Raw genomic sequence first — 12,102 nt, 5'->3', positions numbered from 1 at the left:
TGTTAGCAGACAGCCCTCCAGCACACGGGTACTTCTAACAATAGAATAACAGAAGGAATGCTACCACCTGATCATGTACACCATGTGCTTTTCAAATAATCTTTTCATTATTCTGATTTTTTTTATTGCCAGTCATTAGCACTAAAAGTAAAGTTGTCAAATCTTAGTGTCGTGATTTAGTCAATGAAGAGGGAAAAACAAATTTTGCCTGCTTTGTAAAGGAAGATAAACTAAAACTAATGAGATGTTTTAGTTTACATTTTTTGACAGGGGGTTGTAGGAATTTCTATTTCTTTTTCTTTAAAACTGGAGGGGAAAGTTGGTTTTGATTATGGGAATGTTCTTGTTTTTTGTTTTTGGGCCATACCCGGTGATGCTCAGGGGTTACTCCTGGCTATGTGCTCAGAAATAGCTGCTGGCTGGGGGGATCAAATCGGTCTGTCCTAGGTCCTAGGTCAGCCGTGTGCAAGGGCAACGCCCTGCCACTGCGCCATGATTATGGGTATATATTTTTTATATATAGGATGCTGGGGGATCAAACCGCAGTTCATCCTAAATCAGCTGCATGCAAGACAAGCACCTTACCGCTGCACCACCGCTCCAGCCCCCTGGGTATATATTTGATATGGATTTAATAATGACAATTTGAGTAAAAGGATGGTCATTGAAATAGGAATTTATTAGCATGAATGGAATTTTCACTATTATGCAGCCACTAAAACTACTGAAGAATTTGTTGATATGGAATAATATTTATCATAGATTTGAGAGAAAAAGTTATTCCATAGCAGAGTTGTTGGTTGTTGGTTGTTTGATTCAACATGAGATCCAGAGTTACAAAGTTGGTGATAGTTGTGTTTTGGTCTCCAACCCCAACCCTTTGCCAGTGTTCATTTCCCAATAGCAGTTTCCCCAATTTCCCTCCTGTGGTGTCATCCCACCCCAGCCTGTCTCTGTAAGATAATTTTCTCCTCTCTCCCTCTCAATTCCTTTCTCCCAACCCCATTTTAGACACCTGTGAGGGATGTCATGCATATCACTTTGCTTCCTTTCATTTTTCTAGCTGTTGCCTAGAGTGATCCTGTGCAAGTAGTGCTATCCCATAGCACAGACTTCAAAAATTAATCTATATTGTTTAAATGGGTCTAATATCTATAGTTAAAATAGCAATGATTAGTTCAGAGTGGTAGGAAAGTAATTTTCATCTAATTTTTTGTATCCGGTTTACAAACTTAAGAGAATTGCTTCTAAGAAAAGTGATTAGCATGGACAGGGATTATTCCTTTTATTAGCTTGTATATTCCCCTATAGGATGTCCAGGGGACTAATAACTGCATTAGGGGATCTCTCTCTGCTTCTTGACTGAGATGCTCTAAGTAACATAGTCGAAAGAGTGTCCTGGCTCCACCAGAGCTTCTGGGCTTTATAAATATACCCTGTGTCACTTTGTGGATGGGGTGGGGAGGAGGTTATAAAAAGGCCACATGTAGAGAACCAGCCAACTAACTAGGCAAGACTCCCAGATGGAAGCTCAAGCTCTTTTTTTTCCCTGAATTTAATCTTTTATTTTTAATTATCTTTATTTAAACACCATGACTACAAATATGATTGTAGTTGTATGATTACAGTCATGTAAAGAACACCCCCCTTCACCAGTGCAAGATTCCCACCACCAGTTTCCCAGATCTCCCTCCTCCACCCCACTCATACTTGTACTAAAGACAGGCTTTCTATTTCTCTCATTCATTCACATTGTTATGATAGTTTTCAGTGTAGTTATTTCTCTAACTGCACTCATCACTCTGTGGTGAGCTTCATGTCATGAGCTGCACCAACATGGGAAGATGAGAAATAAGGGTTGAGACTAAGGCAGTAAAAGATTAGAAATGAGCTTTGTAGGGCAGTATCAAGGTCACAATACAAGATGGATATTATGCATATATAAACTATATGCATACAATACTATCAATAGGAGACCAAGGAGAAAAAATTTTCAGTGACAGTCCCAATATAAACCAGTGCTAGAACGGCCCGCTCTCCTCCCAAAGCACATTCCCATTAGTGTAGGGAGAGGTAGGGGGAAAGCTTGATGATCCCTATAGAGTCCACCTGGACCGGCGCCCAGGGAAAGCCTGGAGTCCAGGGGAGAAAGAGAAAGTGCCAAGCTTCCCAACACTCCCCAGGCTAGGGAGAAGGCCTCCAGCATGGGGACTCCCCAAACCCCATACCTGGCAAAAGCTGGCCTCCAGAATCAAAGGGAAAACCGGAAGCCAGATATTTGCCCACCTTCCTACCCATGCACCTCCCCCCTGGAGTACGGAGGGAGGGGGGAAGCCTGAGGACCCCTAAGAGTACACCTGAACCCACTTCTGGCCATCTGAACTGGCACCCAGGGAAGGCCTGGAGTCGGGAGAAAGAGGGGGACAGTTGGGGGCCTGCCAAGCCTCCCAGCATCCCCAGGAAGCTCATGCTCTTAACCGGCCCTGAAGAAAGATCTTCCCTTTTACTTCAATCATATTTACAACTGCTTGCTAAATATTTCTGCAAGTTCAGCTGTCCTGTCAGTCCATCTTCCACCACCAGTACTCGGAAAACTGTTCCTCCTTGGACGATGACTTGCAGTCAGTCAGTCTCTTGATTCCTCTTACCTCATCACCAGTCATTTAGTAAAGCCCGTTCTGGTCTGTTTGTGCTGCATTTTTACTAAATCACTTCTTGTGCCCACCCTTACCACAACCAATCCTTTGTTTTCTGCCCTCTTAATTATTTATAATTGATTATATTGCCCTAATTAGTTGAAAGGCTTTCTCAGTTGGCCTCCTTGTCTTCGTTTTTCTCCTTTCATACAAATCACTAAGGCTGTGTACTGAAATGCAATTCTCACCATGTTTTCATGGATCCCATGTCCTTCAGTACCTTTTCCAATCACTTTAGGGTAAAATATAGGCTATTTAGTGTCACACAATATGAAATGTTTTTATGACTTGCTCAGCCAGTGCCTCAGTATTCCTTTCACTTGATGTCTCTTCTTCCTGCCTTATGTAGTGTGACTCACTCATGTGCTATGTCGAGTTGAATTATGTGAGTCCCTCTTGTTGTGGGACCCATCTTTCTCATTTTCATAGTTTAGGTTTTGTAAGTTAAATTCTAACATTCCTGGTGTATCGTGAACAAAGAGAAGTCCTACTCTAAAAGTACTTACTCATAGGAACAGTACCTGATAGACATGTTTTATTTAAGAGACCCCTCCCCCCTTTTTTGTGTTTTGGGACCATTACCTGGTGATGTTGAGGGGCTCTGCTCTCAGGAATTACTCCTGGTGGACTGTGGGGGTGGGTGGGGGGTGACCATATAGGAGGCCCAGAACCCAGCCCAGGTCCACTTGGTACAAGGCAAGCAAGCACCCTGACCCAGTTTCAGAGCCCTTTTAACCTCAACTTGGTTCATTAAAATTGCCTTCTTTGCGTCTCAAAGGAAAATAAATTATAACCTATTAATATTAACTGTTCAATGTTTTTTAAAAGGATGCTAGAACTTTTTAATTTCTGATATCCCTTGAAATTCTCATTAACAAGGCCATATCAGCTTAAATGAAAAAATTATCCTGCAATTACAAGATTTATTTATTTGTTCTTAGTATGTCAGACTTAGGTTAGTTTGAGAGCAATTAGATTTGAGAACATGGTTTTGTTAATAAGACATATTAAAGAAAGGCCTGCTAGCATATTTCTTGACTTTTGCGAGTAACTTTTTCTTTGAGCACTTGTTATTTCTGTTTGAAGTGAAGATCTTCTTATGGCATTATCTTGATTTCTTCAAGAGCAACATGGAAAATTGGCTATGAATAAACTACAGATGGGAGCCCTTAAAACTTTATACAAATTACATGGCTTTAGTGTTGAAAGAAGTCAGTGTTGCATGTTTTATAAGTTTTACACTAGTAAATTGTGTTTTTTGGGGAACCGCACCAAATGTGCTCAAGGCTTCCATCTTCCCTTGTGCCTGGACATCACACCTGGTAGTGCCATATATAGAAGCATGATTGCTTCTGGATTCACTGAGACATATGATGAGTGTGCTCCCTGCCGCACCATCTCCAGCCCAGTTATGAAATTTGTTGTGCTTGAACAGTTCCTCCCTAGTGGATATGGAGCCTCCTGAGGCCATCTCTGACGGCCATTTGTCTCTCTGTCTGACTCCGTAGGTATCCATGCCAGCTGCTCATGCAACGTCATCTGCGCCCACGGTAACCTTAGTACAGTTGCCCAACGGGCAAACCGTTCAAGTGCATGGCGTCATCCAGGCGGCCCAACCCTCCGTGATCCAGTCTCCCCAGGTCCAGACAGTGCAGGTATGTGGACAAAGAGCTCTGCGTGTTCTGTAGTTCTGTTTATAGTCATGTCTCTATGCCACTATTGGGAAAATAGGGACAAGTCTAGCTGAGAGCTCATTTGGGGTGTGTGTGCTTGTGTGATCCATCTTACATCAAGGAACAGACAGAACCGAGAACTGAGAAGAAATACTTCTTTTTTGGTTTGTGTGTGTGTGTTTTTTGAGGGAGGTCACACCCAGCGGTGCTCAGGGGGTTACCCCTGGCTCTATGTTCAGAAATTGCTCTTGGCAAGGCTTGGGGGACCATATAGATTGCTAGGATTCGAACCACCATCCTTCTGCATGTGAGGCAAGCGCCCTACCTCCATGCTATCTCTCTGGCCTGAGATACTTACTTTTAAATGATGCTTGTTTGGAGGGAGGGTGTTCTCCAGCAGTGCCTGGGAACATGTAACATTCCCCCCACTCCCACCCCACTCGGAGGTGTTTCATTCCCTGTGATTCTGGGCCCAGCAGAACCAAGATCGCGTGAAAGAAACATTTGTAAAGCTGAGGGTGTTTAGGTTTGTAATTAAGTCGTATCGTTGTGAAATAAGATCTGTTCAGAAAGTGCATTGTTTCGTGCACGATCTGACACATTTTCTCTGGTGAACATCCTTTGGGTTGGATTCTCAAGGGACTCAAGGCACTGCAGTTTTTGGAAGGTGCGTGCATGTCTCATAGGAAACCTAGAGCATATACATCTTTAGATTAAGCTTAACGATAGAAAGAAAAGGGTAAAAACCTTGGAGAGCCAGTAGGCCATAACCCCAGCCTCCCATTTCATATTTTTTGCTTCACAGTCTTCCTGTGTAAGGACTTAAAAAGACTTCTCTGGAACAAGGTGAGTCCTAGGTCCTAGGTTTGGAGAAGTCTGTTCTTAGAAAGGAAGGTGAGAAGTTACACTTCATTTCCTTGTTCTTATCTATGGAAATGAAATTCCAAGTTGTTAATATCTTCTTAGAGGTAGGTCTACCCAGACCTTGTTCTAAAACTTACTTTTCCTTCTATATTAGTCTCTCTTCTACAATGTGGCCCAGCATTCAAATACAGAGAACGGAAGCTGTTCTCTCCTGATTTTTCAATAGTCATAGTTACAAAAAAATTTTCCCTGGGGTGAACAGCTTTCTAAAGCTTTTACATTGTCTCAGTTTCATCATTGGAAAGTAGAAAAGCAAGTTTTCACTTTTTTTTTTTTTTTTTTTATTGGACCATACATATCTGTACTCAAGGCTTACCTCCTGGTTCTGTGCTCAGAAATCACTCCTGGTTATACTCAAGGGACTATACAGATGCTGGGGATCAAACTCTTGTCTGCCACATGCAAGGCAAATACCCGCCATGCTGTACTATCATTTGGACCCTGAAAACCTGACTTCTGTGAGTCGTAATAAATTCCTTCAAGAGTCTACCCCATGGAAAGCCTATAAACTTTGTTTAATGTCATTTGGTTAAGTTATTAATTAGAATTAATAAGTAGTCTACATTAAATAAATATGGACAGAAATGACCCCTTCATTCTTGAGGCTGCAAGGAAACCATCTAGACCATTTCTGGTGGTAACTTTTTTTTTTTTTTTTTTTTTTTTTTTTTTTGGTTTTTGGGCCACACCTGGCGGTGCTCAGGGGTTACTCCTGGCTGTCTGCTCAGAAATAGCTCCTGGCAGGCACGGGGGACCATATGGGACACCGGATTCGAACCAACCACCTTTGGTCCTGGATCAGCTGCTTGCAAGGCAAACACCGCTGTGCTATCTCTCCGGGCCCATCTAGACCATTTCTAAAGCAGAGACTAGATATCAGAAATTCTGCTTATATTTTCCAGTATTTTTTAACTATAGAAGACAACTTATTAATATTTTATATATAGCTTGACATTAGCACCTTAACTTAATGTGTATGTATGAGTCATCTCACAGAATCACCACAAAAATAATAGGATATGGTCTGAAAGTAATACTATAGCCTTCTTGGCTTTTCTCACTGTTAGTCATTTTAATACAAAGTCATGTACCATAGGGGTTCCTTCAAAAAATGTTTATTGTTTACATACTGTAAATGAGGGTGGTGAGGTTGAATTCCAGGTGAGTAGAGTACCCACAAAGAAGCATCCACCAATCACTTGTATTTTAAATGGGAAAAGGATATTTATTTTTATTTTTTTTTTAAAGGATATGTTTTATTTATTTATATTAAGAGAGAGTAGGGAGTGGATTTTGTGTTAGCCAATCAAGTAGGACAGAAGAGGGGATTAAAATAGGGTGTGTTTTAGGGAAAGCAGGGTTTGTGCTCTGGGTATTCAAACAGGTTGTGTTTAAGGTAATTAACTACAAGATACTATGTGAAGGTCAACATTTTGGCTGCTATTCTCATGCTGCTCACCTTGGGTCAGAGGAGACAATGAGAAAGTCCAGTATGTCAGGTGAGGATAAGTGCTAGGAAGATGATCAAGCAGGAGGAAAAAAAGGGACCAGGTATCTGTCATCCTTTATTTAGGGTGATAAAGGAAACAGGCCAGAAAGCAGTGAGGCTGAACTCCACAGATACTAAAAGTATGTTCAAGGGCTCAGCAGAGAGAATGCTTCTGTGTTTCAAGATAGAGCAGAAGGGTTTACCTCAGAAAAGCAGTGCAGAACCCCACCATACTTAATGCATGAAGGTGGTAGTTCTGAAGACCCAATTAGTCTCTGCAACCCATATAGCCTTTCTGGTAAGGACTTTAGAGCAGAAATGTTGAGGATGTTCAAGGAACTCGAAAGAAACCATGGAACAGATAGCCAGTAAGCCTTGAGGATATGAAAGTAGAAATGAGAAAACTTCAAATAGAAATGAATCTGAAAAACTTGGTAGGTGAAATGAAAAACTCACTGGAACTCACTAGAAGGTCTCACTAGCAAAGTAACAGCTGCTGAGGACAAAATTAGTGAGCTCAAAGATGAGCTGCATAATACTTCCAGATAACAGCAGATGGAAAAAATCCTCATGCTAAGAGAGCTATTAGTTGAATTCAAGAGAAACAACGTTAAGAATCATGGGTTCCCAGTGAGCCAGGAAGAAAATCCCTGTGAAGAAGCAAAGAGGAGTTCCCAGAGATGAAGAGACTAAAAGAGACTCAAATAAAAGCACCCAAGGCACAGCTTAATACAATGATGAAAACCATAGAATACTGAAAGCAGCAAGATCTTTAAAGGAAATTACATACAAAGAAGCATCCTTAAGATCTACAGCAGGTTTATCACAAGCAACGCTTTAGGCCCAAAGGCAGAGGTGGGATACAGTGAAAAATGTTATTAAAATGAATGCCTTACCACAAGTACTTCACCCACATAGAGAGACTCATTCAGGTTTATAAAGGAAGGCTATAGAGCTTTCAGTTCTTTAGAACTGAAGGGGGTACTTTAAGGCAAGACAAACTCTACAAACACTGAACTTTTAGAGAAAGGTGGCACAAAATTCCATGACAGTCATCTCAGTGTCATTGCACTAAATGCACCAATTAAGAGATACTGGCAAAATGGATCAGAAAATTGAATACAACATTTTGTTGCCTGCACGAAATGCATTTTAATAGTCAGAGCAGACAATAGATTCAAAGTTAAGGGTTGAAAGACAATCCTTCACCCTTAAAAAGGTTGGGGTGGGGGCCAGAAAGAGAGCACAGAGGTAGGTTGTTTGCCTTGCACACAGCCAACCCAGGACAGATCTGGATTCGATCTCTGGCATCCCATATGTCCCTGAGCCTGTCATGAGTGATTTCTGAACACAGAACCAAAGGTAACACCCCTGAGTGCCTCCAGTTTGGGCCCACAACCCATCAATAAAATAGCATACTCTTAACCATATATATATGCACCCAATAAGGAGCCAGCAAAATACCAAATGCTTATATTTAACAATCTATTAAATATAAAATTACAGTTAAATCTTACTACAACAATATTTTTTATTGCTAATTTGTTTCCAGGTCATAACTTCTGCACATAGGACCATGTGCCACAGTCAACCCTTTTCTACAGTAGCATGTTCTCAGGCTGCTGAGTTCTTTCTCTAGGACACCAGAAGTATTTGGACATGATTCCCATTAACCTGAGAAATGATTTGGGGGGTGGGGTGGGTGTTAGGGTTTACGGTCCTTAGTTCTCTCTAAATAGCATTCCCAAAGAGGAAATGTTTGATTCAGCATGTGATACTGAGTTGTTCTGGTTTTTGCTTGTAAAAAAGTTTCCATTAAGGGGCTAGAGGTAAGGCTAGAGGTAGCGCCTTTCAAGCGCTAGCCTAGGACGGACCACGGACCTCAATTCGATTCCCCAGTGTTCCATATGGTCCCCCCAAGCCAGGAGCAATTTCTGAAAACATAGCCAGAAGTAATACCCCTGAGCGTTAATGGGTGTGGCCCCAAAACAAAAGTTTCCTTTAAGACTTTATGTCTTGGACTTTAGGATATTTTATTAATCATTCTTAGATTTCTATCACAAGGTTAGTCAAAAATGAGTGAGTGCTCAGTTATCAGAACCTATATAAAGATATCTTTGGCATTTCTCAAGTAACTACCAATATGGTTTTTTTTCTTTTTCCATTACACATATTTTAATGTGAAAATGTTCTGCATAGACTCCTGAGCTTGTTTAAATCTTAATTCTTTCACAGAATGAAGTTAACAAGTTCAGTTGGCAGTATAAATTTGATAGTCTTATTCAACGAGTTGATTTGTAGTTTTGTTTTGTTTTGTTTTGTTTTTAAGGTTAAAACTACCTCTGGATTGCTATATATAACCAAACTGGCTTGAGATTGGAACCAACAGAAATTGACATTGTCTCCACTATGTCCTGGCTTTATGATTTGTTGAGTTCTTATCCCCTTTGTACTAGTTCTTCACCTATAGCATGATTCAAATTAGTTGGACTTACTTACTAGACCCTAATGTTACTTTGGTAATGAATATTGATATAATATGCCTTAGTCAAAACCTGGCAACACATAGTAAGTTCTCAATTAATATTATTAGCTATTGGGGCCAGCGAGGTGGCACTAGAGGTAAGGTGTCTGCCTTGCAAGCACTAGCCAAAGAAGGACCACAGTTCGATCCCCCAGCGTCCCATATGGTCCCCCCAAGCCAGGGGCAATTTCTGAGCACTTAGCCAGGAGTAACCCCTGAGCATCAAATGGGTGTGGCCCGAAAAAAAAATATATATATATATATGTATTAGTAGCTATTATTCATGTAAAATCTTAATTCAACTCATCTCTCCCCCCCTTTTGGGCCATACTCAGTGGTGCTCAGGACTTAGTCCTGGCTTTGCACCAGTGACTTAATTCTTTTTTTCTTTTTTTTATTTATTGATTGGTTGGTTCTTGGGCCACACCCAGTGGTACTCTGGGGTCACTGCTGGCTCTGCACTCAAATCAAACTGGATCCCTCCCGGATTAGCCACCCAAGGCAAATGCCCAACCACTGTGCTATCTCCTCGGCCCCATCAAGGACTTATTTCTGTTGGTGCTCAAGGGACCATATGGTGGGCCAGAATTGGACCCGGCTTGGATGCATACAAAGCAAATACCTTACTGCTATAGTATCTCTAGTCTGTATCTTCATTATTTTTAATTCCATATGTTTTTATATGGTAGAAGTTATTGAATGTGAATTGTGAAATAATAGTATATATTGGGGACGGAGAGATAGCACACTGTTAAGGTGTTTGCCTTGCACGCAACCAACACAGGACAGACCCCGGTTCGAATCCTGGCATCCCATATGGTCCCCCGAGCCTCCCAAGAGAGACTCTAAGCGCAGAACCAGGAGTAACCCCTGAGTGCCACCTGGTGTGACCCAAAAACCAAAAAAGAAATAATAGTATATAGCAAAGGGCTTCTCTCATTCTCTAGGAACAAACAGCTGAAACATGGTTGATGCTTATTGATCTTATTTGTGTACTTGTGTAAACAACTACAAGGGTTTATACAATAATAGAAAATATTGTGTATACTTAGGTCCAAATACTTAGTCTTCTGTTCTTTCATGTCACAAATTATCTTTTATCTGGAAATTTCATTCTAATAAAGTCAAATACATAATAGTCAGACAATCAGGATCACATAGATGAACTTTGTGAAAAAAATTAAGCTATATTTAAGTATCACAGACATTTGGTTTTGAAAGAACTTAGCACTCTTAGTGGATAAATAAAAGGGCAAGTGATTGGTGTACTGATCTTTAATAAGAACTACAGTGTGTATTTTTTTCCATGAATGTATGATGGCTATAAGATCTTTTTTTATTTTTACATTTTCTTAAAACTCAGAAGTATGTGAGGATGAAACTTGATTATCCTGTTGAATATCCTGTTTATTTTCAGATTTCAACTATTGCAGAAAGTGAAGATTCACAAGAGTCGGTGGATAGCGTAACAGATTCCCAGAAAAGAAGAGAAATTCTCTCAAGAAGGCCTTCCTACAGGTGTGCAATTTAACAGTTAAAAGTTCAGAAGCATTGGGCCAGATCAGGTGGGCAATTTCCTTCCCTGGGGCTTACCATGCATGATCCCCAGCACTCTATAGGTCCAGATTCTTTGAGCTGCCATAGGAGTGATCCCCGAGTACATATATTTGGGTGTAGCCCTAAAGCAAAAAAAAAGAGAGAGAGAGAAAAAACCACAACAGTTTTGGAAACATGGGTTTTCTAAAATCTAGGCAAATGTTATCTGCATTTGATGTGGAAAAAGGAAAACCTGGCTCTCTAAATTTAGGCAAATAATGTGACATAAAATATGTACTTCATGTGCAAAAAAACGTTAAGGAATTTGCCTTAATTATCTTCTAAACTGACCTATATCCCAGCAGAGGCCATTTAAACAATCACACTGTAGGGCCTAAGGAATGGAACAATTCAATGGGAAATGTAGAGAGAGAGCATAAAAACACTGCAACCCTCCTTATGGTCAGACCTGAAGAAGGAGTATCCTTTTTCATTGCTAGGAATTCTTTTTTTTTTTTTTTTTTATAATTTTTTATTATGAATTATGAGAACAAAAGATGCAAAGAAAGAGGATAAGGTAAAGTTACAGTGGAAGGACAATCACCCATAACATAATTATCAGAAGAAGTCCCCTTGCTGATATCTTAACTTTGAATTTTCACCAAAGAAAGTTAAGATAAATAAAACAGAATCCATGTGCAATTACTTTTTCCCTCAAGTCCCCAGATTGTAGCACATTATAATATTTCTCAACAGCACACAAGGCAATCTAAAGCCATCAAACTTACGTAACTCCTTAAACATTAGAGGCATAGTATTTTTTACATTTCCATGTACATGCATATTAGCTTAAGTTAACCTCAAATTTTAAGTGGGTGTGTTTTAAGGATTAGAGTCAAAGGAGCACAGTAAAAACGGTGTTAGAGTGGCAATTGTTGTTTGCATAGGCCCACCAAAATATGAGAGGCATGGAAAGGAATAGCCTTGGCCTAAATACAAAGAGATCCTACCCCTGAAGTTTCCTGGCATAAGACCAGCTCTAGGCCTCAGGAAAGTTATCGTTCGCTCCAAGACATTGTCCGTAGCGCCAACACACTTATCACACAGTCTCTGTTGTTGGTCTCATGTTTCTGTATTAAAGATTCTGGAATCTGCATGTCCTACATTGAAGTCATGATGTGGAGTGCCTTCTCGTTTCACCTCACCATGAAAGGGGAATGCAGGAAGCCCTGTCCTGTAAGCAGGTTGTTGTTGTTAAGT

At 40.5% G+C, this 12,102-nt stretch overlaps 1 protein-coding gene across 2 annotated transcripts in view; it reads left to right on the top strand.

The window, feature by feature from the left end:
• CREB1 (cAMP responsive element binding protein 1) overlaps positions 1-12,102 on the top strand; it is a 52,368-nt gene that overhangs the window by 24,196 nt on the left and 16,070 nt on the right. For both annotated transcript variants that reach the window (XR_007495873.1, XM_049773285.1), the window contains exons 3-4: positions 4,205-4,351; positions 10,724-10,824. Coding sequence is in view for 1 of the 2 variants with exons in the window: in XM_049773285.1 (XP_049629242.1) it covers positions 4,205-4,351; positions 10,724-10,824 (248 nt within the window). In the remaining variant the exon portion in view is untranslated. The remainder of the gene's footprint in view (positions 1-4,204; positions 4,352-10,723; positions 10,825-12,102) is intronic.

The sequence above is a fragment of the Suncus etruscus genome, chromosome 5 (assembly GCF_024139225.1).
Source record: "Suncus etruscus isolate mSunEtr1 chromosome 5, mSunEtr1.pri.cur, whole genome shotgun sequence".
In the NCBI taxonomy this organism is placed as follows: domain Eukaryota; kingdom Metazoa; phylum Chordata; class Mammalia; order Eulipotyphla; family Soricidae; genus Suncus; species Suncus etruscus.
The sequence above is the reverse complement of the archived record's forward strand: the minus strand, read 5'-3'. Positions and strand labels throughout refer to the sequence as shown.